At 37.2% G+C, this 27,039-nt stretch overlaps 1 protein-coding gene across 1 annotated transcript; it reads right to left on the bottom strand.

The window, feature by feature from the left end:
- Window positions 1–650: 650 nt before the first annotated feature.
- On the bottom strand, window positions 651–24,142 carry LOC140158673 (small ribosomal subunit protein mS27-like). Its single transcript, XM_072181850.1, is given in 11 exon segments — window positions 651–4,872; window positions 7,331–7,399; window positions 8,248–8,376; window positions 8,378–8,440; window positions 8,738–8,859; window positions 11,747–11,825; window positions 15,048–15,162; window positions 17,142–17,200; window positions 18,962–19,035; window positions 21,078–21,155; window positions 24,022–24,142. Coding segments are annotated over 11 exon segments (1,224 nt in total). The 5' UTR covers window positions 24,113–24,142; the 3' UTR covers window positions 651–4,527.
- Between the last annotated feature and the right edge of the window lie 2,897 nt (window positions 24,143–27,039).

A 27,039-nucleotide genomic window follows, 5' to 3' on the forward strand; every position in this document is an offset into this window, starting at 1 on the left:
AAAATTTTTCATTTTTTTAAATCACAATATAATACAAATTTTATGACAAATTATAAAAATTGATATTTTTCAAATTTTTGAAATATAACAGTCCTCGGTAATTATATAAATCTAATGATATATTCTTAAAGTGTATGTAGCAGGAGGAAAAGTCGACGGTCAATTGAAAATTTTGGCCTTTCATATTGAAGATATGGATTTTTTCCCAAAAAGACCTAATTTTTTTGGTGTTTTGGGAAAAAAAATCCATATCTTCAATACTGAAAGGTCAAAATTTTCAATTGATCGTCGGCTTTTCATCCCACCTACATACACTTTAAGTATAAATCATCAGATTTATAAAGTTTACTTCAAGTACTGTTAAATATCAAAAATATCAATTTTAATGATTTGCCATAAAATGTGTATCAAATTGCGAATTTCAAAAAATCCAAATTATTTGATATCAGAATGACATTCTTCGTATTCAGAATGCAATTCGATATATCTGATGTGCTCTAATGTCCCAAAATAAATACTGTCCAAACGTTCATACCCCAGCCCTTAAATGCAAACTGCAGGTATTTGCAATAAAGTATTATAATAAAATAATGTTGCATAATTTGTATATTATTTATTGTGTCCTGTAATGCAAACGCAATAAACACAACTAGCATTTGTTCCATTCAGGTTTATTATTTATATTTCATTAACCAGCAGTCCCTTTACATAGCACAATTTTCAAGATCACATTTTCCCAATTTGGCAAGCAGGTGCATATGTAGCCCTTTTTCAATTCAATGTGTGTAACATGTTTGTCCCCCAATTTTAATATTATTGTTTAGATTCAATGGATCAAAGCCAAACTTGGTACCAGACTATATCTCAGCAATAAAAACATTTCAATAATGGGTATGGCTACGCCTCACCTATTTGTTTTTACTGGCTCGGACACATTAATTGGGTGCAAAGGATACTGCATTACCCTTAACTACTTGCACAAGCTGCAATGTATGTGACAGAGTCAACTATGTGTGAGGTGAAGATGCTCTGCCGAAAACAACACTCCAATCTTATGGTAGAACTTTTGGTTTCCTGTTTTACAGATCGACATTGCAGTGCTCTAGTAATACACATGATACCAAATCCATCTTTGAAGTTTACTAAAGCTGGGATATTTGAATGGGCTTTCTGGTACCCGCCCGTACCCATGGTGCCCAGGCCCAAAGGTCATTATTTATACCAGCCTTGCCCTCGTCTATAGTGTATTCATCTCAAGTTGAGAGTAACCCTATGTTGGATTTTGCAATGGCAGATTTGAACCAGTGTGTTTACACGGTTGCATTGCAACGTGCAGACAAATCGCCCTTCTACGTGTGCGCGATAGAATCTGCCACTGCAACCCTTGAGATGAGACAGACTATAGACTTAAGTTTGGATACAAATGGCACCAATGATAAACTTGGTCTTTAGCCATAAAATCCAAATAAACCTGTTGTTTACACTAAATATTTTGCAGATAATTACATCATTGCTACTAACACACAACTGTGTGAGACCCATTAGAAGTGCAAATTTTGCACTCCACTTTAACTTGATCCCAGGTGATACTGTTAACCAGAGTCACAGGCCATATATTACAGAGGGTACCATGGCTCAAAATTACCCCAAATAGCCCTATTGATTAAGGCAAAAAAATAGATTTTCTTTTCATTGAAACATAGATCTTGCGTTGTCGATTATAAAACTGGAAACTTTGTTTTAATCGTGCATTCGGTTCTCAATATATGGCCTGTCAAAATGGCACCAAACCAAGAAGACATTGCCAGGTAATTGTTTTCATTATATATTGAAGAATTATGCATTGTAAAGTTTTCAGATTTAATCAAAAGATCTATGTTATTGAGGAATGGCACATGGGTAGTACACACAAGATGCAATAAAATCACGGATGTGTTTGGCAAATTTCAATTTTCATAATTAATTAGGGTAACTAATTAGAATAGAAAAGTTTATTATAGTTTGATCAGCTCGTAATCGGCGGGAATTGTTAAGCATTTACCACTATGCCAAAGAGTAGACCCACATTAAGAGTTCAAGGTTGACCTATCTGGTTTATATTTTGCTTGTTAAAGAAAGAAGACAAAAGTATAGGACTTGAATTAATAATTTGTGATAATTGTTGTGAGATGTCACAATTGTATTCTCAAAATAAAATATCTTCAATGTTATTAAGGCCCGCCAATTACGAGCTGATCAAACTATTCTGTCGGTCCGTGTCACGTCACTTCCGGTTGATGATGTTCGAGTGAAAACAAGTTCCTGATTCGATTTTTGTTGATGATTTCTGTCATTGGTGTTATGTAAATTTCGATCGCAAATAGTCAGTGGAATCAAACAACCGTTTCTAAGTCTTCAGAGTGAAAGAAACTTACTTGATTTACCGTTTATATACTGACAAACTTAAAATTAAATTCCATGGTCAAGTGTCGTTTTTTCCGAAATTGAATGTCACTCCAGCAACATCGCTATGTAGCCTCCTTCACAGCCGGTTTCTGTTGTTCACAACAAACCTTGAGCCACATGCAGTTTGGGCCCGAGACTAGAGATAGACCGGATGTCCGACCGACAGAATAGGGCTCTAATTATGCAAATGAAAATTTGCCAAATGCAACCAAAGCTTTGTTGCATTTCATGTGTACTACCCTGGTACCAAGTTTTAGTGCCATACCTCTTTATTGTAACTGAAAACTTCACTTCACTTTGATACAGCCTGTATTAGAGAGCCTGATTCCTTAACTTTGATGCAATCTTTAGCTACAGTCTACATATCTACCTCCAGTCAGCGGCACTAGCTTTCAGCGTACTTTGCATTAGCTTAGCATTACTTGGAGTATGTACATACTTTTATGTGTACGATCAAAGTGGTGCATATATGTACACACAAGAAACAATGATAAGCCAAGGCAGCACACAAGCTAGTGCCACTGACTGGAGGTAGATATATAAACTATAACATGCAGTACAGGGTCAGTTTAATGCCTAGTATCTTGGGTTCATGTGTAACTCTGTCATTCTCTTTACATGTAACACACAACAGATTCTAATTCAGCCCACTTATACACTAAGCCTGGAGGTAGATATATAAACTATAACATGCAGTACGGGGTCAGTTTAATGCCTAGTATCTTGGGTTCATGTGTAACTCTGTCATTCTCTTTACATGTAACACACAACAGATTCTAATTCAGCCCACTTATATACAGCCTGTCTAGTGCCACTGACTGGAGGTAGATATATAAACTATAACATGCAGTACAGGGTCAGTTTAATGCCTAGTATCTTGGGTTCATGCGTAACTCTGTCATTCTCTTTACATGTAGTACACAACAGATTCTTAGTCAGCCCACTTACATGTATATACATGATATCATTTATAACTTCTGTGAAACGGATCAAAATCTTTTTTCTGTTCAGATCACAGAAATGGAGAAGCCGAACTGCCTATACCACCCTGTATATTGGCGCTGTATAATTGTGGGTATTTAGGGCTCATATTGAAATACTCTATACCACGTTTTCACACAGAAAGAAGGCAGGATTCCCCTCGCCAAGGGCGCGCCTCAGGAAAGCTCGGTCATAAAACGGATGGATTATATGCATCAGTGATACACCCTGCCCAGGATTTTAGCAAAAGAAGGCTAGCACAGGAAAGCTGCAGGATGGCGCACACCTTCCTGTGTAAGGGAATTTCAATATGAGCCCTTAGGTCCTTGCCGACAGTTGGAAACAAACAAGATCAAGTGTGCTTCAAATCATATGATAAATATCAAGTGTGCATCAAATCATTTATCATATAACTCATATGACACTACCAACATGCATGTCATGGTTATGCAATAGTTGCACACAAGCACCGATTAGTTCTGGATGCACTCTGAGCAAAACATGAACATCCCCAATTCTCATACCTAAATAAAGATAACAGCGATTCTCCTTCTCTATTCCTGTAATTTTTATTTTGATCAAATTCACAAGCTTCAATTTCACTAAATAAAGATGCATTTATATTCAGACATCTCCATCCTCATCAAATGTCTTGGTCTCAGGCCATTGATGCAAATCAGTCCCAGAACTGCAGCACTCAATCAGGATCTGTCAAGAGTTGCTACACATGCTGCAGGAACATGTGTGTCACTGTCTAATCCCAGTGTGTATACTTTGGTTCACACCAAGATTGGTAATGACGTAGGTGATTTAGCTGGTCACAGTATCAAATCATCCACATGAAGTTAATCGCACAGAACGTACATGTGCCATATGTTTACAAGGGCAGTTTGTTAACATGCTTGTGGTGCAACTGCGAAAAAGCATTGACGTCACTGACAAACTTGAGGCGAACCAAAATATAGACAAAGGGCACCGTCGGCTTTATTGACATCTCTGATTCACATTCTTCTCTGAATTCTCAGATCCACTCCTGATTGTTTTTGACAAATTTAACATTTAAACTGGTCCTACTTCTAGAGTGAAGTATATAAAACAAATCTAAGTTGCAGTTTGTAAATTCTGTTCATGTTTCTCTTCCTCTGCTTTCTTTTGTTTCTCTTTCTCCTCTGCAATTTTTTCTTTCGCATATTCCAACCCCTCCACCTCCATCCGTAACTCATCTAACCGTGTCAATTTTTGAGCTATTTCCTGCTCCTTTTCAAGTTGCTGCATTTTTTGCACACCATCCAAGTATTCCTGATGCCATTCTTGTAATTTCTGGGCATAGCCTGTAGTGTAGTTGTTTTCATATTGCGTGATGTGATTTAACAGCTGGGTTGGGAGCAGGCTGTCTAGTGACTCACTGGAGATTTTGCCTTCAGATTCTAGCTTCTCAATTGTTTCCTATTCAAATATAAAAAAATAAAATGAATTAAATAAATTTAACATCCATCTACTGTGCAACATATCAGTGGCGTAGCGTCATAGGGGCATGTGCCCCCCCAATTGACTGCAAAATTTAGAAAATCCCATATGAAAATTGCCAAAAAAGCGGCTTGTGCCCCCATCAGACCTGGTGCCCCCAATCATGGTTGGTGCCCCCCCAATCGGATGACCCACACTACGCCACTGCAACATATCGTTAGGAGTTGGACAGAGTACCAAATATTTATTTATCTCTTTCTTAAATTTGTGTTACCCCAGGAGGGCTACTGGTCATTGACCAGGGGGTATCATGCGAGGCCAAAGATTAACGTAAAAGGGGTCTTTTTTCATGATCAGGAATTGTACTTACGTATCGTGAATAGGGTATCTAAAACAAGGAAATTTGAAAAAAAGGGTATACCTTGTACAATAAATCAGTGTTTAGGGTCCTTTGAGACAAATGTAGCGTGGAAAAAGGTTAAAAGTTATGAACTTTTGAATTTGTGTTTTCTCAGTATTGATTTATAGAGTCAAAAAATGACTGATTTACTTGCTTGAAATGGGGGTAAAAATAATGTCAATACTTATTTAGGATATGATATTACACTTGGCATACATGTTTAGGGGTGCATTTTCAGACCTCCTAAATACTTGTTTAGGGTGCTTATGGAGACTTTGTGGTCACACATGATACCCCCTTGTCAATGACCAGTGCCCCCGGGTGTGTTACGATAAACTCTATTGACTTAAAGAACAGGGTCAGCTTTCATGGCACTGCACTGTTAACTAACTAATATCTGATCCACTGTTCATTAATTCCAAGAAAAGCCATGTAACATGAATTTAACAAGGGACAAATCTATATTCAGCACACTATCAAACTCATAATAATAAATAAATAATGCAAAATGTTATCCCTAGAATAAAGTTTAAAGGGTGCTACCAGTTTTCAATTGTAAGGCAATGGGATGTTATATAAACTGAGCTCAAAAAGAAACTTATAATTTCTCACAAGGTCATATCTTGAAATCCTGTCCATCAAATTGAACCAAAATTACACACAGGTTTGCTTCAATACTCTACTCTTAACACATGTCAGTAACCAAGCAGTTATCCAACTGACACAACAGCAAAATGCACTGACATGGAACAGCTTCCTGGACTACATTCACAGCCCAGCCCTGTTTCATGAAAAAAGCGTATGAAAAGCAGAAAGCAGCACCGTTTTATCATCTGTGCAAGGATCTTGTGTGCATTCTCACAGATTTTTTGTGCTGGGTGCCAAATGTTGGGCTGTGAAAGTGGAGGAAGTCCAGGAAGCTGTCCCATGACAGTGCATTTTGCTGTTGTGTCAGTTGGACAACTGCTTGGTTACTGACATGTGTTTTGAGTAGAGTATTAAAGTAATCCTGTGTGTAATTTTGGTTCATTTTGATTGACACTCTTTAAAATATGACCTTGTGATTTACAAGTTGTAAATAATTATAAGTTTCTTTTTGAGCTCAGTTTATTTAGTAATTTGGTAAACAAACAATTGAATACCTGAGTGGAAGAAGGGCCCAACTCCATGAAAACTGTTATGAGATATTAAGAAAAAACTTAATATTTGGAAAAGTTTTATAGACAGAATGTTTTCATCTTCAGGTGACCTTTATTACATGAATATACAATATTACATACATTCAAAATTATATATGATGTTTCCATGGCAACGGTACAGGTCTTAATACGAGCTGGAGTTGGGCCCTTCTTCCACTAATATACTGCAAGTGCCAGTTCCGTAAGCAGATGTGTCATAAATAGCTACAGAAATTTGATAATTATCCATTAATTGTCCAAGTAGAAGCATGTAATATGTTATCAAGAGAGTTTATTGTAGTGAATGGATGAATACAAAATTCCTCTTTAACCCAATATTTGTGGAAGAAGGGCCCAACTCTGTGGAGTTGGGCCTTTCTTCCATGAAAACCATGATTAAGTGTACGTGGAAGGCTATTTATAGAGAGTGAATTTTGGCTCATTTTTCACACACAAGGAAGAACAGTCTGCTGGCAATAAAATGCTGGGTCAAACTCATTTTTGTACAAAATTGGAGTTGGGCTCTTCTTCCACTCAGGTATTCAATTTTACATTGCTTTCAAATCTTACTATTTTCCTCTATAACCACATTGGTTGTAGGCAAAAAAATTTACAAAGGATTTGAGAGCGCTGCTTCTAAGTTTACTAGTAGTGAACATAATTCATAGACATTATAATATAGGTCTTCACTAACAAAGTCTTGTGTGGTAACATTAATGTAGACATTAATATCAACAATCCAATTTGGAATATTCTGCAACACTGAATTGAGCTGTATACTGAGGCTGACTTACTATGCTACAACATCCTTTTAAAGCAAAATTGAAAAAAAAAATCAAAATATCTTGCATAATATTACCTGAATCTGACTTATTAAATGCTCATCTTTCTCAGCTTGGTTGTCCACAAGGTTCTTTAACTTATCCACCTGCATGTATTATTAAAGATAACAAAAACATGTATTAAATGCATAATCAAAATTAACACTTGGTTAATAAATACTTCAAATTATCATCAACTATGGCCTGTCACATCAAAAGGGGCATGTTTGTCCGGCTGTAAACTATTGTTTCATCAGGTTAGATGTTTTTTTCTTCACCAATAGGTGATACAAAATGAGATTGTAGGGGTGTTGAATTTCACTCCTTGGCAATTAAGATTTCCAATGTCAAAGTTTATACAGGAGTAAAAATTCAAAATTGCTCAATTATCTTTAAAACTTGGCTATCTTGAATTGCCCAAGGGTGACAATTTTACACCCTAGGAATCTCACTTTTACCACCCATAGAACAAGAATCAACAAAGAAACACACCTTTAACTGGCAAATCAATCTACCTTGTTGTCAATGGACTGTGCTGCAGGTAAATCAGATACCGAGATATAGATTATACTGATGTTAATTTGAACACACTTAAGGGGGTACTACACCCCTAGCCAATTGTGTGCCTATTTTTGCATTTTTCAGCACATTGGTGACATGCATGACTACAACTACTGCACTGGAAATTTTATTTCAGCACAGACAACAGTTGTGGAGTTGCAGTCAAATATGAGGAAAACCAATATTTGATCAATAAATCAATAACTACTTGCCTTGAGTTGCTGAATTTTCAGTGCAGTAGTTGTAGTTCTTGCCCCTATAATATACCCCTATATCTTACTTGTCACCAATGCGCTATAATTTTGGAGAAAAATGCAAAAATAGGCACAAAATTGGCCAGGGGTGTAGTACCCCCTTAAACTATTGTAAATCTCTCACTTGATGGAACACTTACAGCTTCTTGTACAATGTAAGGTTGGGCTTCATCTCCTTCACTTTCCACAGACTGGAGTATTCTGAGAGTCTTGCTCAAGTTTCCTGCCATTGCATAGCCAAGGACATGGTAGCTTCTTCCAAGTAAGGTTGCCTGACCTCTGCTTGCCTCTGCTTGCATCTGCCAGAGTCATACCAACATTCCAACTTTCTTCCTAAACACAGATAATATGAGAAATTCAAGTTGATTGAGGGACATGAGAAAATCAATTAGCAGTCAGTCCTCCTGGAATTTATGCCCCAAAATCCTTTACAAACTTCGCATTCATACTGAAAAGTGTTGTCAACAATCGCAGAAAGAAACATATGAAGAGACAAGCAAAACATCAATTTTGATGATGACAGAGAAAGAGTTAGCATTGCTAGACATTGTACCACCTTAAAAAGTTTATCAGCTAACATTTTACTTTATGTGGAACAACCAACATCCCACAACTTCAAGATATATTCACCTGAGCTGGTTGTTCTTTTGTCATATACATGTGACATGCATAAAGGGCTAACAGCTGCAAGAGTGGTTCTGTCTCATCTAGGACTTCTTGATTCATCATTTCTACGGCAACCATGGCAGCACCTAATATATTGAGAGAAACAAGAGAAATTCAGTTATTCAGCATTTTACAATTCTGACAAATTTTTACTTGGCATAATTTATACCTTGTGAGTTGGAAACATTCAATGTGTTTTTAAACACATGTACAAAAAAAACGCAGCACATGAGAAATCTCTATGTAATAGCAGATGCACAGGTACAGCAGAGGTCCATGGTTCCTGGACACTATTACTAGATCATAAACACATAAAGAACAACAGCAGTTTGTGGTGTAGTCTGCACACTTTGAAAGTGAAAACTTAATCTTTAATGGGCTCTTCCACTTGAAATCCATACACCCCAACACCCATTTATCTACAGGGAGTGTAGATATCAAATGGTGTCACTCATTCAGGAAATTCCATTTGAAATTCACACTCCCTGTGTGGAAGATTAAGGTCATGTCTTCTATAGGGGTGGGTGGATTTAAACTGGAATAGCCCAATGTGTGTGTCCACAGTTTGATAATTCCAAGTGGTGTATCACTGTGTATGTTTGGCGGTGGTTACACAGTGTGTGGGGGTGTGTATGTAGGAAAATCTCAAATTTGTGCTTGGATAAAATTGTTGAGTAAAAGTTGATAACCTAGCAATCAATTTGGACCTGCTGAATTCAATGAAAGTGGTAAACAAGTGTTATTTTGAGTATGTGACCAGACGGGCAATTTGATATGCTAATGAGCAACATTTTTGACCCCTGTATAACCCTATGGGGTCATTTGTGGGGTCAGTTTGAAGGTCATAGACTCAAAATAATGATTGCTCGCCACCTTTTTTGGATTCAGCAGGTCCAAATTAGTCAAGATACCTTGGTTATCAACTTTTACTAACAGATTTCACACCACCAAATAGTATATATGGTTGTGCGCCCTTGAATTTCACTTCTCAGAAAAACCCATTGATTGTGAATTTAAGTAGGGATAACCATCAACATTTCATGTTAACCCTATTGCTACAAAATATTGTTTTCTGGGTAGAACTCATCAACAGAAGTATTTTGGTGGTTAAATGGTCAAAATCGGTCAAAAACTTTTCGAATTATGAATTATCAAAGTTTCCCATTCTGACTGGTCATTGGAACAAAATAAAATACAAGGTCCAAAAATAGCAATTGGGAGCAAAATTGGCATAAGCATATATTTACCTTTATATATTTCTTTATTTTAACATATTTGCAAACATGAAACAAGCATATTGTGAAAGTATCAAAGGGTTTCTTATGAAATGGCACTTAACTAGTCACTGGCATAACTTATTTTTTCAAACCGAGGCATTGAAATCACGCATTTAGAGGACATTTGCCAAAAATCATCCAAGATAGCCGATATGGCACAAAATCAAAATTGCACTAAGAAGGTGAACTTTTTTCACAACCAAGAATTTCAATGTTATTGGGTTTAATATGACCAATTAGTAGGTGTATGTAAACAAAATCTTAAGTTTTGAAGGTCATTGACTCATTCACAACAATAGAGATTATCCACTTTACTCATCATGCTCATGTGTGACTTCTAACAAGGCGCTGGTTCCTGTGTATTCCTCATTCAAACCAAAGATACTCAATACATTATGAGTATCTTTGTTCAAACCAATTCAATGCTTGACCTCGGAGTTACCTGCATGACTATCGCGGGCTATTTTGAAACAGTTATGGTTGCACATTCAGGTGAAAGTCCTAAACAAGGTATAGCCAGCAGCAGGTTGTAGATGGTATGGGCCTAAATATAACAAAACGTTTAGAGTTGAAATCAGGTGAAAAATACATCAAATGAGCACGAAACTTCACATTTATGTTCAGAAAGGTGTCTTCTTAGCATGATTCGAAAGGAGTATGGAAATTCCAAAGGGAAGCTGGTGATTTAATTTGTAACTCAAGATCTACTTGTTCAATATTTTAACCTTTCTACAGAGGGTATGACAGAGGTATTACTGGCAACTCTGCCAAATTTCAGCTCAGTAGGCCACATTTTTCACCTGAAATTATTGACATGAATATTTTGTGCCATTCTTGAGCAGTGCTGAACTCAGCCACTGGCAATTAAGCGCACTGTGGCGATGGACCAATTTTGACTCGCACTTACAGAAAAACGAAATAACTTACGTTGCTGTAATTTGCAAGATAGTTACAAAATATAATTGGCAGTAACTTCCCCAATTTTACAGAAAAATATTGAAAATTAAAAGAATGAGATCAATTTAGAAATGTCTGTGCAAGCAGTGCACAGTTGAGCTCCCTGCATGTTTATGGGAGTGTTCTAATCAAGTTGATGGTTCATTGGTCATCCCTAATTTAAGCATTAAAATGAGCAGAAATTTGCATAATTTTAGCCAAATTTGGATTGGTCATGATTAGTAATATTAATTCCTGCAAGTGTACCACAGATGGGAGAAATCAAATAACTTTTAATGATTTTAAGCAGCCTTTTCTTTACAGAAACACCGGCATGGTTTTGCCTGAAAAATAGGAAATTCCCAGACATCGTAGACTTTGAGGGCCAGTCGTAAAAAATAATGACGGTCAACCTATATTTTTTCCCAGCCAGAGGGATCAGGCAAGGGCTGATTTCAACCATCATAGCTGTCGCTTAAAACTGAGTCGCTCCTGTGAAGAAAAAATGACGTTTTCTCAAGGCAAATTTAGCACATATCTCTATGGGACTCTGATTTGGTGGTGTGAGATCTGAAAACAAATGCCTTATGAAAGCTGAATTTTTGAAATTTTGTCTGCAATCTTACACACATCACATCTGTTCATCAAAACATTTCCATAGCTCTCTTTAATCATGTTTCAGAAAACTCGGCAAAGTGATAAAAAAGAGATAAATATCATTATGATATTATAAATGGTACATAATAAGAGACCATCTTACCTTTGAAGTTATTTTTCTTGAGATAAGAATCTATAAACAAGCTAAATGTATAGCTATCCAGAAATATTCCATAGTGAGTCTGTCAAGAACAAAATACAAACTTGTTACTGAACATGTTCTTCAGGACTGTTATTGAAAATAAAGACAAATTTCATAGTTCTAGTCCAATAAAACAGCACTTACTGTGGACGTTTCGAAATCTGTCAGGTTTCTTTATCAACACTGATGTTGTTGTGACGACCTTCTGTGTACAACTCGGCCATCACGGATCATGTTCTCGAGAAAGACCACATCATTGACTGGGAGGAGGCTAAGATTTTACGCAAAGAGGCAGACAGATAAAAACAATGGATCAAAGAGGCAGTGAAAATCAGACAACAGGGCACCACCATGAACAGAGACGAGGGGCAATACAACCTAACTCACATATTTGACGATCTCCTGAAGAAACCAACTGGCAACCAAGTTGCTAAGCAACAACGAGTTGTACACAGAAGGTCGTCACAACAACATCAGTGTTGATAAAGAAATCTGACAGATTTCGAAACGTCCACAGTAAGTGCTGTTTTATTGGACTAGAACTATGAAATTCGTCTTTATTTACAAACTTGTTAAAAGATGCAACAAATACAGCTCCTGGGGAAATCTCAATTGAATACTTTTTGCAAACTATTTCTTTTTTTATTCCATTATCAATTAATTTGAATGAAGGGGATTAATTAAAATGTGAAGGGGATTAATTCAAATCTGTGTATGATATTTAAACTCTGTTGTTTACATAGTTGAAGGTCGTTATTTGAAATGGAAGGTTTCAGAATGTATTTTGTGTTGAATTGTATAATTATATTTGAAAGCACATGGTTCTGTTTGTGTTCTGGTAAGAATTGTAGTTGGTATTCTTCATTTGGTTATAGTGCCTTCAATGGGCACTCTCTCCATATAACTACATGTAAAGACCAGTTATATCAAAACAGCTCTAAAATAAAAATGCCCGCTTCTTTTTTCCTAAAAATCGGGAATGTAATGCAAGTGGTGTCGTTGCTGCTCTTCTAAATTTATTTATAAAATGCCTGCCCCAGACCAAGGTGATTAATCAAAAGTACATAATTTATTGAAATATAGCAAATGGCATCTATTACATTCCACTTCAGTTATGATGGCCTTGCACTCTGTACCTGTGTATATCTGATTATCTGGCTTTGTGTGTGTGAACATTTGTGCTTCAATCAGGATTGTACCGTCAAAAGGGTCATCACCTTATCAAAACATCCCTGATTTGGTAATTGACCTCAATGGAGTCATAAAGCAACTGCAAGATCTTAAATGTAACAAGGCTAGTGGACCAGATAACATATCTTCCAAATTCCTGCATGACTATGCTACTGACCTAGGTCCTTTAGGGCTCATATTGAAATACCCTACCACGCTTTCACACAGAAAGAAGGCAGGATTCCCTCGCTAAGCACGAGCCTCAGAAAAGCTCGGTCATAAAACGGATGGATTATATGCATCAGTGATACACCCTGCCCAGGATTTTAACAAAAGGCGGCTAGCACAGGAAAGCTGCAGGATGGCGCACACCTTCCTGTGTAAGGGAATTTCAATATGAGCCCTTACTTCACTTCATCCTACAACAATCTTATAGCTCCAGCACATTGCCATCAGACTGGAAGAAAGTGTTGGTCACCGGTATTTATAAGAAAGACACTAAATCTTCACCGGAGAATTACCGCCCGGTAAGTCTAACCTGTATCTGCTCAAAAATCATGGAGCATATCATCTTGTCTCACACTGCAAAACACCTAGCAGGTAACAAAATCATAATAGACCAACAGCATGGTTTTCGGGAAAAGATGTCTTGCAAGACTCAACTCTTACAAGCTACTCATGACTGGGCCGAGGTGCTGAATCGAGGTGGCCAGACAGACGTTTTGCTACTAGATTTTAGCAAAGCGTTCGATAAAGTTCCTCATCATAGACTGTCCATCAAACTTGAATACTATGGCATCAAAGGGAAGACCCTACAGTGGATTCAGGAATTCTTATCCGGACAGGAGCAATGTGTAGCAGTCAACGGCACACACTCCAAGTGGACACCAGTTACATCAGGCGTACCACAGGGCTCGGTCTTAGGGCCAACCCTTTTCCTACTTTATATTAATGATGATATTGTGTCCGGCGTGAGTTCCACTCTCCGACTGTTTGCGGATGATAGCATTTTATATAGGGAAATAAACAACGCCGAAGACCAAATTAAGCTCCAAAATGACCTTCAAAAAGTCTTCAATTGGGCCGATCAGTGGCAAATGTGTTTTAGTGCATCAAAATGTGAGTTCCTTCAAATTACATGCAAAACCAAACCGCTGAAGCACATCTACAATGTGGACGGTCAAAACATCACTGAATCTTCCAAACATAAGTACCTGGGAGTCACCATCAACAAACACCTAGACTGGAAAGACCATGTGCAGAGTATAACATCCAGAGCTCGTAGCCCTCTAGGCGTCCTCAGCCGAAATTTATCTGCCTGCCCCAGGGAAGTTAAGGGCGTGCATACCATGCCCTAGTGCGCCCAAAGTTGGAGTATTCACAGCAGCTTGGAACCCATATTCTAGTGGTCAAGTGAATTCCTTAGAATCTGTGCAGCGTCAGGCAGCTCGGTTTGTCACTAACAACTACGAAAGGACAACCAGTGTTACTGAGATGCTCCAGGATCTTCAGTGGGATTCTCTATCTACTCGTAGGCTGCTTCAACAATGTTCTATGTTTTAAAATATGGACTTGTTAACATCCCCTTTCCGAGTTGTGTTATTCCATCCAGCCGACCGGGAAGAGTCTCCAACATCTGTTGCTACCAAAACATCCAGGCCAGGGTTAACTCCTACAGATTCTCCTACTTTGTGCGATCATACCTATTTGGAATAGGCTTCCTACATCTCTGGTGATAGCTCCTTCACTTCACACTTTCCAGAGTTTGGCACTCCCAGTCCTAAGGGATCTGCAGCCAACTTCAATTCATCACAAATTCTAAGGAGCAGTGTTTTTTACTTGCACCCCTTCAATGTATATTTTTTTTCGAGCACAATTAGCACATCAGCACAGCACAACTCCTTGGACAAGTTTTCAGCTTCTTCTGGAGTATACAATTCAAGATTCAAGATTCAAGCAGGAAAATAGCCTGAACCACAGAGCAAATACCCCAAATTGCTCAAAATTCCTTGTGCTTGTCACCATCAACAAACATATTTATTCAAAATATACTAAATGCCATGTTTGGTAACCATGGATATAATATACTTACCCTTTCCTTAAGTGTAGTCAGTGCTACGTCTTCCCTATTATAATCCATACATCCTCTTATCCAACAGTGCCGGGTGGAATCTTTAAGATGAGGTGCCATCACAGAATGCCTATGACTGCAAACATTACACAAGAAAACATGATATTTAGTGAAAGGTTGCTTTGGTTCATACAAAAGTATCACCAGTTCTGGATCTAGCCAATGTAGTGCTTAGGCCTCATCTTATTCTTTGCTATGCTGGCCATTTTGAAGCTCCTTAAAGGGGGGTAACCCTATCGGTTTAGGATATGGATTCTCTTCAAACTTACATACAATGTCAAATATTGTCCCCTTTATCCATCTATGTGAGAAAACGGGAACAATTTCAGCATAAATGTGAATAATTAGCATATTAGCAAGCCAATACACTGGTACGCGTGAATTGCATTCTGGTCAGGCATCCCGAAACAACGGCCGAGTGCATGTCCCGGTGGAAACAGGAAGCGTTCGCCTTGGCACTGAAAACCGGCTCGCCCCTTTACACTTTTATACCCTCTATATACTGAGTAATCTTAAAAAACATTACATATCACTGCGCTCATTATCATTCTTGACAAGATAGCCCATGCTGTATTTACGTCGCTTAATTATTTCTTTATTTTTAGCTATATCATGCACATTTTCACATATTTATGATTTTTCTTTGTTTTATTTTTTAACTAATTTTTTAATGGGGGGAGGTGCTCTCATAATATTTTTCATATTCCTTGTATCATGCTTGACAATATAGGTCATGTTTCCAATATAGGTTATATTTCGCCTCTTATGTATTTCTTTATTTTTGTTTTTTGTTTTATATCATTATAGCGCCATCTATAGTTTGACATTAGGGGCCTATTTGATGTATTTTGCAGACAATTGGTACTGGGGTGAAGTCTTCCGAATCTATTCCGATTTCATTCTATGACTACCCAAAACTCCCGTGTCGTGTAAAATGCGACCAACTGGTAGCTTGTAACAAGGTGGGTTTTTCAAGATTTCTTCGGAAATACATCGATTTGAATCGTCAAATTGCAGGATGGTAATGTTAGAAATACGATTCATTTTATGATATCAAAACTCATCAACAATGAGAAAAATCGGGGATGATGCTGTTGATCGGGTTACGGACCTTTAAGCAACATGCTAATTTGTAAGCATGGTGATCTAAGGAAAATGGACTTGACTTACGGGTATATGATGTATTGTTGGTCAAAACTGCAAAACAAATTAGTTCACAGCATCTTGCGAATGGTAGTGAGCTTAAGCAAAATTTGCATTGCTCAATTCATAGCGAGTGTGTAGAAGAATTCAAATATCACAGATATACTTTTGTAGGACCTGTGGTTCTTGAGTTATGTTGTAAAGAGGGCTGAAACAACAACACTTTTTGTAAAACGTACATAACTTATTAACAACAATAAATTAAGCAAGGTTCCAAAGTATATGATTTGTAGAATGAACTTTTGCAAAACACCAAAGTGTTATTTTTCAATAATATATTGATTCAGATAATGAAAATCAATTTTTTTTGGCTGCTTCACCAACAATACCTCGTATACCCTTAAACATTTAATCTTTTCCTCACTTTGTTTTATAGGTGGTACTACACCCCTGAAAAATTTCAGTGATTAATTTTGCATTTTTCTCAAAAATAACTACACACTGGTAACAAAAGTTAAGTATAGGAATCCAATTACTTCACTGAAATTTCAGTGATTCAAGACAAGTGGTTCATTATATATGTTAAGAAATGAGGTACATTCTAGCAGTACCTCTTTTCTTATCACAAATAATGTACCGCTTGTCTTGAGTCACTGAAATTCCAGTGTAGTAACTGGATTCCTTGCCCTATAATACACATAACTTTTTTGCTACCTGTGTGTTCTTATTTTTGAGAAAAATGCAAAAATAGTCACAAATTTATCAAGGGTGCAGTACCACCTTAAGTAACTATCTTATTCTTGTATCTTATTTCCACTAATAATTCTGGCTAATAATCATTTTGAAACACCTTGCATGCATCCATTAGCATGTCTTCATATTGGATTGAAATCTTAAATACATGTAACTTACCAATAAAGATAACCTTGTGCTATTTCTACATCATCAGAATCTGCCATATTATCTATGAACTGGGAACAAATGAAAACATACAACAATTCAGACAATTAACTTGGAGTAACCTCAACTATATACCGGGTGTCCCAAAAGTAACTTAACATTGTGAATTTGCCATAACTTGTGTTGAAAACAAACAAACAAACAAATAATGTTGTTACAAAATTGCACATTATGTAAATAATTCTTTTAAAAATATTATGATACCAAACATGCCTAGCCCTATGTGGTCATGACCCTTTGGCATGAAATTAACGGATATTTACCGTACCGTAAAACCCACTTTTATAAACGCAAAATAAGTCTTGTCATTTGAGACGTGATAACACGATATAACGTGATACCGTTTTAAAATCTGTTTTGTTTAATTTTGCTGTGTTTGTTTGATTATTTGTTTGTTTTCAATGTGTAATCTTCATTTTCCGTTTTATCTGGATTTTATATGGAAACTGCGTAAGATCTTTTCTGAGGATTCAATGAACAGTTGTACGCGGTACGTTGTTCTCCATTGAAAGTCGACGTACTGACCGTCTTGGGCTTTTCGCCACCGCTCTTCGTATGACATCGATGTTTGTAGCCGATCTTTCTGTTCTTCCACGTCCTGCTCGAGGTAGATTATGAAAAGATCCAGTTGATAGGAATTTCTGCACTAGTTGCTGTGTTGTATTTCGCTGAGTGCATAATTTACATTAAAATGTTCCTTCAACTTTGCTTGAGTGAGTTTGTTCAACTTCGTCTCGGCAAAGAACCATACAATCTGAATCCGTTGATCTATAGGAAATTCATCTTCACTTCAACTGTTTTAAAGTAAAGTTTAAATTTGTCAATTATCCTAATTATAATCAGTCACGCTTACGTCAGGCCATGTAATCCATGAATGTTCATATCTAAATTTAGCGTGTGCAGTGAGTGAACCAACTCTATTGTTCAGGGAAGCACATCATTCATGTGCTTGAACAAAGAACATATGAGCTTGCTTTTGTGGGTTTGATACACACATATGCACAGTCGCACAGTAAGGTCCAGGGGTCATCAATATAATGATGTTTTTGGTATCAGAATAATTCTAAAAGATCAATCTATGTGAATATGTTCTCCATTTTGGTATGAAGTAGGAAATGTTTGAGATATGGCCAATTCACAATGTTAAGTTACTTTTGGGACACGCTGTACCATTTTAATGATAAACTGACTATAAGTTCTATATTTTTTGAAAAGGAGGAGCCACTCAAAAAACAATTTGTGGCTCACTTTTGTTGCTCGCCCAATTATTAGAGTAACTGTTAGTCTAATGAGTCTAGGGGGACAGGAAGGCCCAGACCACCAGGCTCTCCTTCTTGGATCTGCTCTTGTGCTTCCCTTTTTTTCACTTCTTTATAACAGTAAATACTAAGTTTACTTTATTATGCAAGTGCCAAGGAATTAAACAGGAATGGACAGTGCACGCTTGCAGATGATGAGCATACATGAGAAAAGCACATTCTACATTCTAAACTCCTTAGTTAGTAGATTTATATTAAACTTTTTGCATCATGAAATTCTGCTGAAGCTGAATCAACTGAACATAATTATGTTTACAGTGGTTGAGTTTTGAAAATACCAGATGTGCTACAAATAGCACTTCTGGAAATATTAAGGCGCGCTGTCAGATGTGCTGTTAAATTGGACTCGGTAAGAAGTTTAGGAATTGAGGTGTGCTTTAAATCACACTCAGATGTGTGATTTAAGGTGGGCAATCGCACTTGTGTGTCTAAAAACTCAATCCCTGTATTTACCTTGTGTAGCTCTACAGAAGCGACAGGCCTCTTCTCATCATAGAAATCTCTGTCTAATTGAATGCTCAGTTCATCTGAAAGAGAAACATGAAAAATAGTAAATTCTTTTTTCGTCGCCTAAAGGGAAAAATATGGAGTAAAAAAACAGATAGAATGCGTAAGAAAATACACATCACAAAACTTCATAAATTTAGAACCAACTTTTATCCTAGGGAGTATTCATTAATACTTTGGTAGGGGGGGCGGGTCTTCCTCAAGTTTTTCGCTAAATACTTTTTTGACCCCCCCTCGATGGACCGCTAAACTTTTTGACCCCCTCTTTTGACAGACAAAACGTTTTTGACCCCCCCCCTTATCGTATAACAAACATACTTATTACTTAATAGTGTTGTTTCCAGTGGTGTGGTATCTGCGGCACATGTCATTGAGGGAGGCAAATATTTGAAACATTCTCGGTGGGACAATTGCGCATGAAATACAAGCACAAGGGAATTTTCATTTTATACTTAATTTAGATTTGTCCCAAATCAGGGTGTTTATCTGATTTTACAGGGATAAATGAAATAGAGGATTTATTTGGCACATCAGCATAATTTGGATCCGTGGCTATTATGATAGTACAAATGCGCGGGAACCGCGCAAAAAAAGTTGGCCATATTGAGGCTTGAATGGTCAAATATTGTTAAAATTGGAACAAATTTAATATGCAAAAAGCTAAAATGGTCAAATATGAGATTAATTTGGTCACGCAAATGTACACAGGTATCAGTTTTGGCCCCAAAGACCGTGGTACCTGGGTCTGTGCCCACTCTGCCGTATGGTAAATCTACCCATGGGCCTATTTGTACAAAATAATTGTGCAATGATAAATAGTATAAACTGAAGTGTGCAGTTTACGTATCAATATTTTCTTGATTAGTTGCATTTTGATCAGATTGGTACATAATCATATTTGTAGCCTACTTTGAAGAGATATAAAATTCTATGATAAAAAGTGCCAGTATTTCTTAGACCAACCCAGATGTTGCACGTTGCTGATCGTCTTTAATGTTATATTAATTAATAGATATGTGTACACTAAGCACTGAAAACCAAAACTTGTCCATTTTAAAAGTGATATAAAGAGTCTGAATGCGCGCGACGAGGAAAACGTTTTTGGCCCCCCCTTTCCTACCACCTAAAACTTTTGGTCCCCCTCTTTTAAGATCCAAAACTTTTTGGCCCCCTCCTTTTACCAGCCCCCCACCAAAGTATTTCTGAACACTCCCCTAGCCCTACAGTGTTTTCAGTATAATTAATTATGATAGTCTTAGTAATGCTTGTATTAAAGGTAATGTATTGTAACTCAATTGTCAAAAATGCTTCCTTTGGCTCCCATGCCTTTTTTATAAATGTATGTGCACATAGGTTTAATGCTTTCAATTTGACAGTACAACTTAGTGGAAACTGCACTGTATAATTTCCTTGTGAACACACACACAAAAAAAAGGTTTGTCTCAAAGCTTACGCGCGCGTTTGTAAAATCGCACGATTTGACAAAATAGAAATGCGAAAAAAATTTTTTTTTAGTATTTTCCAGAAAAAATCGGCGAAAATCAGACTTTTTTCTCAAAATACCATGAAAAAAGTCGAATAAAAATTTTTAAAAAAATCGCATTTCGCATTTGTTTTAAATTTCTCGTGAGCTTTGAGACAAACCTTTTGTTTTTGGCCTTATGTAAACACTGTTGAACAGAGATGATCAAATGACCAATAGTAGGGCACATTGGCGCAGCGGTAGAGGCTCTGCCTTGTAATCAGTGGATTGCGAGTTCGAGCCCCTGTGGTGCCATCGTGTTGTGCTCTTGGGCAAGGCGCTTTACCTTACTTGCCTCTTTCTACCCAGGAATGAAATGGGGAGCTGTTACGAATATTGTTCATTGAGCGCAGCTCAAAGGTATGAGCAGGCCTTGGTGACTTTTGGTGACTTTTGGGTCATTTCAATAAAAAAAAAAGGCCGACCGACCGACCCTACTTGATAGGTCCGTCCACCCATAAAACAGGGTTTCTTTTTTTTCGTTGCCTTAGCTCAATTTCTCAAACATGTGCTTTACACATATTCAGCACTGCAACTTACTCATATTTGTATTCAATTTTCTTCTCTGTCTCCACACATCTGTATTGACAAAGCTCTCTGACATCACAGTTCTACAACCTACAAGAAAATTGAAATATGATTTTTTTTTAAGTATGTAAAGAAAAAGCTGCACAAAAAAGCCAGTAACATGGGCCAGTTGTTTGGCAAAATATTTCATTTTATAATTAACATATTAAATTCCAGTTACATGCCGTCAAAAATTAGTCAGTCAGTTGGAGAAATATTGTATTTTGCCTACCGTAAATATTTTGAATATGGGACATTCCTAGTCACTTTGCCAATACTCAAGTATACTCAATCTGAATATGAATCGAATCTGAGGAAATTCTTCAATTAAATTCTGAAATTAAATAACTGAACGTAATTGAAGGATTCCCACCATATAAATTTTTGGGAGGGAAGAGAATTTTCACCTAAGGCAAGCCCAGGCCAAGGCTCAAACCCTCGTCGATAGTATCTCCCGGCCTGCAGCGCACCGCCTTAACCACTCGGCCATCTCGCCCTCGAGCGCGATCAGAACACACACCTAAGTGGCAGCTCCCATCTACAAAAATACCGTCACACATGCATACTGACCCTTTTGTGAGAAGGGACCAATTGAATTTCATTCATAAAAATTTTATTATGTTTATCTACCTGGATACTGAAAATATACAAAAAATTTAAAAAGGAACATTTTTTTGGAACTGTCATGACTGTCGACTGTGCGAGTCTGTGGCTGTGCGAATCGAATACAGACTAGTTTGGCCGTAGACTGCCTAACTGGCCTGTATCTCGTTTCGGCCAAAGTACGTCTGTAATACATACCTGTTTTTAATGACTTTGCAACAATGTTTCTATTGTCAGCAATAACAGCTTGCATTCACACTTTTGAGTTTATATGGTGAATTTTCGTACACATCATAAATAAGTGAAATCAGAATATCCTGAAAGGAATTTAGGTAACTAATTCAACGACACTGACCTCGCAACAGCTAATGTTTTCATGTAAACATGGCGTCATTAGACATTTTAGCCTACGTTTAGATCCTACTATCGGATCGTTGAAACAACGAAACCTCAATCCCGGCCTCATTCACTTAATTCACTCACCTTCCTACACCACCAGTTGAAATAAAACTCAAACATCCCGTGTTATTCCTCAAAACTACATGCACCTTCATTAATAAAAAATTGAAATCCTAGTAGAAATCCGTTATCGAAAATTGTTTGTATAAAACGTCACCAAAAGTAATTTTTCTGAAGAGTAGATACCACGTGTCAAAATGGCGGCCGCAGTCGCATCCCCCAGCTTTGTATCGTGTACCCAGGTCACGGTATGTCTACGTGACGAACAGTCAAGGTCAGAGAACAGCGCAACCTGTCAGCTGTCATGACGTAATATAATGGCTCCGCCCAATGAACGGCGCTGTCAATCATCCTTATTGCCTTTGTCGAACAGACTTTTACGCGGTAAGAGCTCACGCTGTCCTCACTTTTAGGATCGACGAAGCGTCAGGCCGACACAATCTGGTTGTGTAGGAGACTATCATCGTGATGCCCACGTTGGAACCATTGGATTACGGAAGAAATATTCATACCAGGACTGAAGCAAATGTGGCCATTTCTATGTTTGTACCGGGCAAGTACCGGACATTTTTCAACACGAAGCTAGCTGAAAATACTGCAAATTCGTCCAAGGTAAGCAAAGGGTTGGGGATCGCATTTTTTAACTTTGACTAAACTGTTTCGGAGTTAAGGCACGCTAAAAGTAGACCATTTCGGGGCTGTATTTGGTGTACATGTGACGCTTTGAAAAGAGTAAAAACGACCACATATTCGCTATTGCTGAAGTATACCCGCCGAATCATGTACCAATACCTTGTATCAGGTATAGTTTGGCCGTTTCTTTACAGTTTACTTTAGGGGGTTTATCCTTACATGTTAAAGCTGCTTTGTGGAAGTACAATGTTATAACCCTAACCCTTACCCTAACCTACCCTGAGTAAAGATAGTCACTTGCGCTGAGCATCAAATTGGTCACTTATCGCTCACTGTTCAAAATGTGACATCTACACCAATTACAGTCCCCGAAACTGTCTACTTTTTAGCCGACCTCAATTCAAACATTTAGTGATAGTTAAAAATGCGATCCCCAACCCTTTGGTTACCTTTGGACGAATTTTTCAAATCTCCATGAGTCTCCGTGTCTGAAATTCCCGGTACAAACATCGAAAATGTCGCAAAATCTCAGTTCGGTGATGATACTATATCCGCATCGCTGTTTTCATACATGAATATGCATATCTCTGACCCTGTAAGGTCAAAAAGCGTGGCGTTGATTTCAACCAATCCGATCCACCGCTTAATAAGCAGCTTGATACTGACGTCATATCTGAGGTGACCAGGAGGCAGGAGCTACCATTTTGGTAAACTGAACTCGACTGCATGCTTCTTTTGGTTCACATAAATCGAACAAAATTTTCAATAACGGGTAATAGTATGATTTCAATTTTTTATTAATGAAGTTACTTGTAGTTTTGAGGAATGACAAAGTTGTTTTTGGAAACTTAGATGTTTGTTTCAACTGATGATGTAGGATCGCAAGGTGAGTGAATTCGTGAAGAGATTTGCTTGTTTGAGTGATAGTACTAGTAGGATACGGGATGTAGGCTAGTCCTCTGTGTTTGACCGGCTCCGACGTCGCTATTCACGACGTCTCAATTCGTACCTGCTTACCAGACAGCAATACTGCGTATTGCTGTATGGAACCAGATATAACCCTAACCCGCCCAGAAGGCAGCAATTACATGTAAAAATAAAAAACCCTATGCCTTTGTGTTACAATTTACATGGACATGGTTAAGCTTTATAAGTCAAGACATAAATAGTAACAAAAATATATATCAGTGTGCATCTTTTAGATACTTATTCACAGGACTACCTTGAAATGTCTTCAGAAGTTGATGAACTTGGAGAAACCGCGGAGAAATACGACATGGTGACAGTCGCGTAAAATTTTTAACAATCAACATCACGCTTTTTTCTTCCACAGGGCGCCGCCATCTTCTTGTTGCTTGCATTGATTCTTCCTTTTTTAGTAGGAGCACCTCTTACGATTATTTTTTAGCGAGGGGCCGGGGGGGGGGGGTACGCTACAACTAAAATTCTAGAATTCTGACAATATTCTCACAAATTAGGGATTGAACATTGAGAACACTGAAATAAATAGATAAATAAGTTAGGGAGTTTTATTTATTTATTTATTTATTTACTTACCGGTACTTATTTTATCTACGGTAGGCCTATTCATTTTATCACTAGGGCCTATAGGGACTGTAAAATGTTTGGAATTTTGAAAATAAAAACTCAAAATTCCTGAAATTTGACAGATAATTTCTGCAACAAAGTAGAAACATCAAAACATTTCTGTGGCGCGTGCTGCATCAGAATCTTAGAATTGTCAAAATTCCAGAATTATTAACTTACGCCCTCTGGAATCAAGCCTTGAAAATCCATAACCTTAAGGGAACAACCCAAAAGTTCGATGAGACCTATATGACCTAAACGAAAGTCCTTTCGTTAGGGAGGAGGGGTCAAAATGTCCGATTACGTTTGTAAAGAAGTAGTTAAAACATCGGTCAAAGTTGATCTTTTTTTAAGGATTTAATATATAGGCCTAATTGTAAAATTTTAGTATTTTCTGAAGTACGATATTGACATTTTACAGTGGTTGCTTCAAAATGATTTCAAATAAATAGGCTAGTGGGTGCAGTTCTTGCAACCTGCAACTTGTAAGTTCATTTTGTAAAGCAGCTGTACCACACTTTTTGTTTGAAAATCCAGCAAGAATCTTTTATGAAGAAAAAATATTTCAAAATAAAATAGAATTATTGTTTCTTAAGGGATGGGGTATGAACGTTTGGACAGTACCGGTATTTATTGTGGGACATTAGAGCACATCAGACATATCGAATTGCATTCTGAATACGAAGAATGTCTTTATGATATCAAATAATTTATATTTTTTGAAATTCGCAATACCTAATACTGTGCAAAAGATGTTGTTTTAGAATTGTGCGTGTGTCATTATTACGTGGTCGATTTCAGAACAAAAGTGATGTGTGTTTAAAGGATAATTCACACCTTCTGTAGATAACATAAAATGTGAAATCGACCAGCATCTTCACAGCGTTTTTTATGTAAATATAACTGTAAAAATTCAAATTAAACCATGCACGTGCAGTACAATGTACGTCTATATGCAGTGGGCGAGTAGTGGTGTCATGTTCGCTCACACAGCTATGCTAACCGCAAGTAACATAGTGGAATGTTGGGAAGTGCTTATATCATCCTCTGGGCCTAACAGTACTCGAAGTAAACTTTATAAATCTGATGATTTATACTTAAAGTATATGTAGGTGGGATGAAAAGCCGACGATCAATTGAAAATGTTGACCTTTCGTATTGAAGATATGGATTTTTGTCCCAAAACACAAAAAAAAAATTAGGTCTTTTGGGGAAAAAATCCATATCCAAAATTTTCAATTTATCGTCGCCTTTTCCTCCCAGCTACATACACTTTAAGAATATATCGTTAGATTTATAAAATTTACTTCAAGAACTGTTATATATCAAAAATGTGAAAAATATCAAATTTTAATAATTTGTCATAAAATTTGTATTTTATCGTGAATTTAAAAAAATGAAAATTATTTGATATCAGAAAGACTTTTGCCGTATTCAGAATGGAATTCGATATGTCTGATGTGCTCTCATGTCCCACAAAAATACTATCGAAACGCTCAAAACGCTCATTCCAGATCCTTTAAACGTGATCCATATCCTAGCAATGTCGCAATGTCGCACCCCTCCACAACCCCATCGACCATAGCAACGGCCCCATGTCCAATGAATACGGGTTGGAATTTTCGATATTTGGCACTTACGTTAGAGGGGAGGGGGAGGGGTTAGCCTTCTAACGATAGGACTTTCGTTTATAGGGCTTCATCGAACTTTTGGGCTGTTCCCTATAACATACCACCGTGATGCACATGGGTTCTGTCAGCCTACTTATGTTATAACCATCAATTTGAATCTCATTATCACTAATATTATTATGTAGCATTGTAGTAATGTGCTATCTACTTACTGCCAGTGATAACATCGTAGTAATGGCTTTTAATTAAGCGAAGTCGAATGAAAACTAAATTGTCAATTGGGAGAAAGTTTTTTGTCCAGGTGTCAAAATGGATGTAAAACACGATGTCTATAATAGAACATGACCCGCCACAAAATTTTGATGTCTCCCATGCTTGTTTTTGAGTGCAATGACAATGGACTACTGCTGAGAGTATTGTAGTAATGTGCTATCTACTGCTGATAACATTGTAGTAGTGCTATCTACTGCTGATAGCATTGAAGTCATGTGTTTTACTGCTAATAACACATTGTAGTAAATGTGCTATTTACTGCTGATAGTACTGTAGTAGGCCCCTAATGTGCTATCTACTGCATGCTGAAAACATTGTAGTAATGTGCTATCTACTGCTGATAACATTGTAGTAATGTGCTATCTACTGCTGATAGCATTGTAGTAATGTGTTATCTACTTATATAGTGTTGATAGCATTGTAGTAATGTGCTATCTACTGTTGATAACATTGTAGTAATGTGCTATCTACCCGGCTATCTACTGCTGATAACATTGTAGTAATGTGCTATCTATTGCTGATAACATTGTAGTAATGTTTATTTTATATAACCCGGCATTTCAACGTTTTCTGTATACTGATATTAACGAGTCATTTCGTGAATTTATATTCCAAATTTTCAGTTGATTCGGACAATGGATTTGACATGTTTGAGAGTTGCGTATAATATTAATTGCATATCAACAAAAGCCCCTATTTCTGCTCAATTATAAAACTTGGTCCCATTTGTAAAAGGTAATAATTAAATT

The sequence above is a fragment of the Amphiura filiformis genome, chromosome 8 (genome assembly GCF_039555335.1).
Source record: "Amphiura filiformis chromosome 8, Afil_fr2py, whole genome shotgun sequence".
Taxonomy (NCBI): Eukaryota; Metazoa; Echinodermata; class Ophiuroidea; order Amphilepidida; family Amphiuridae; genus Amphiura; species Amphiura filiformis.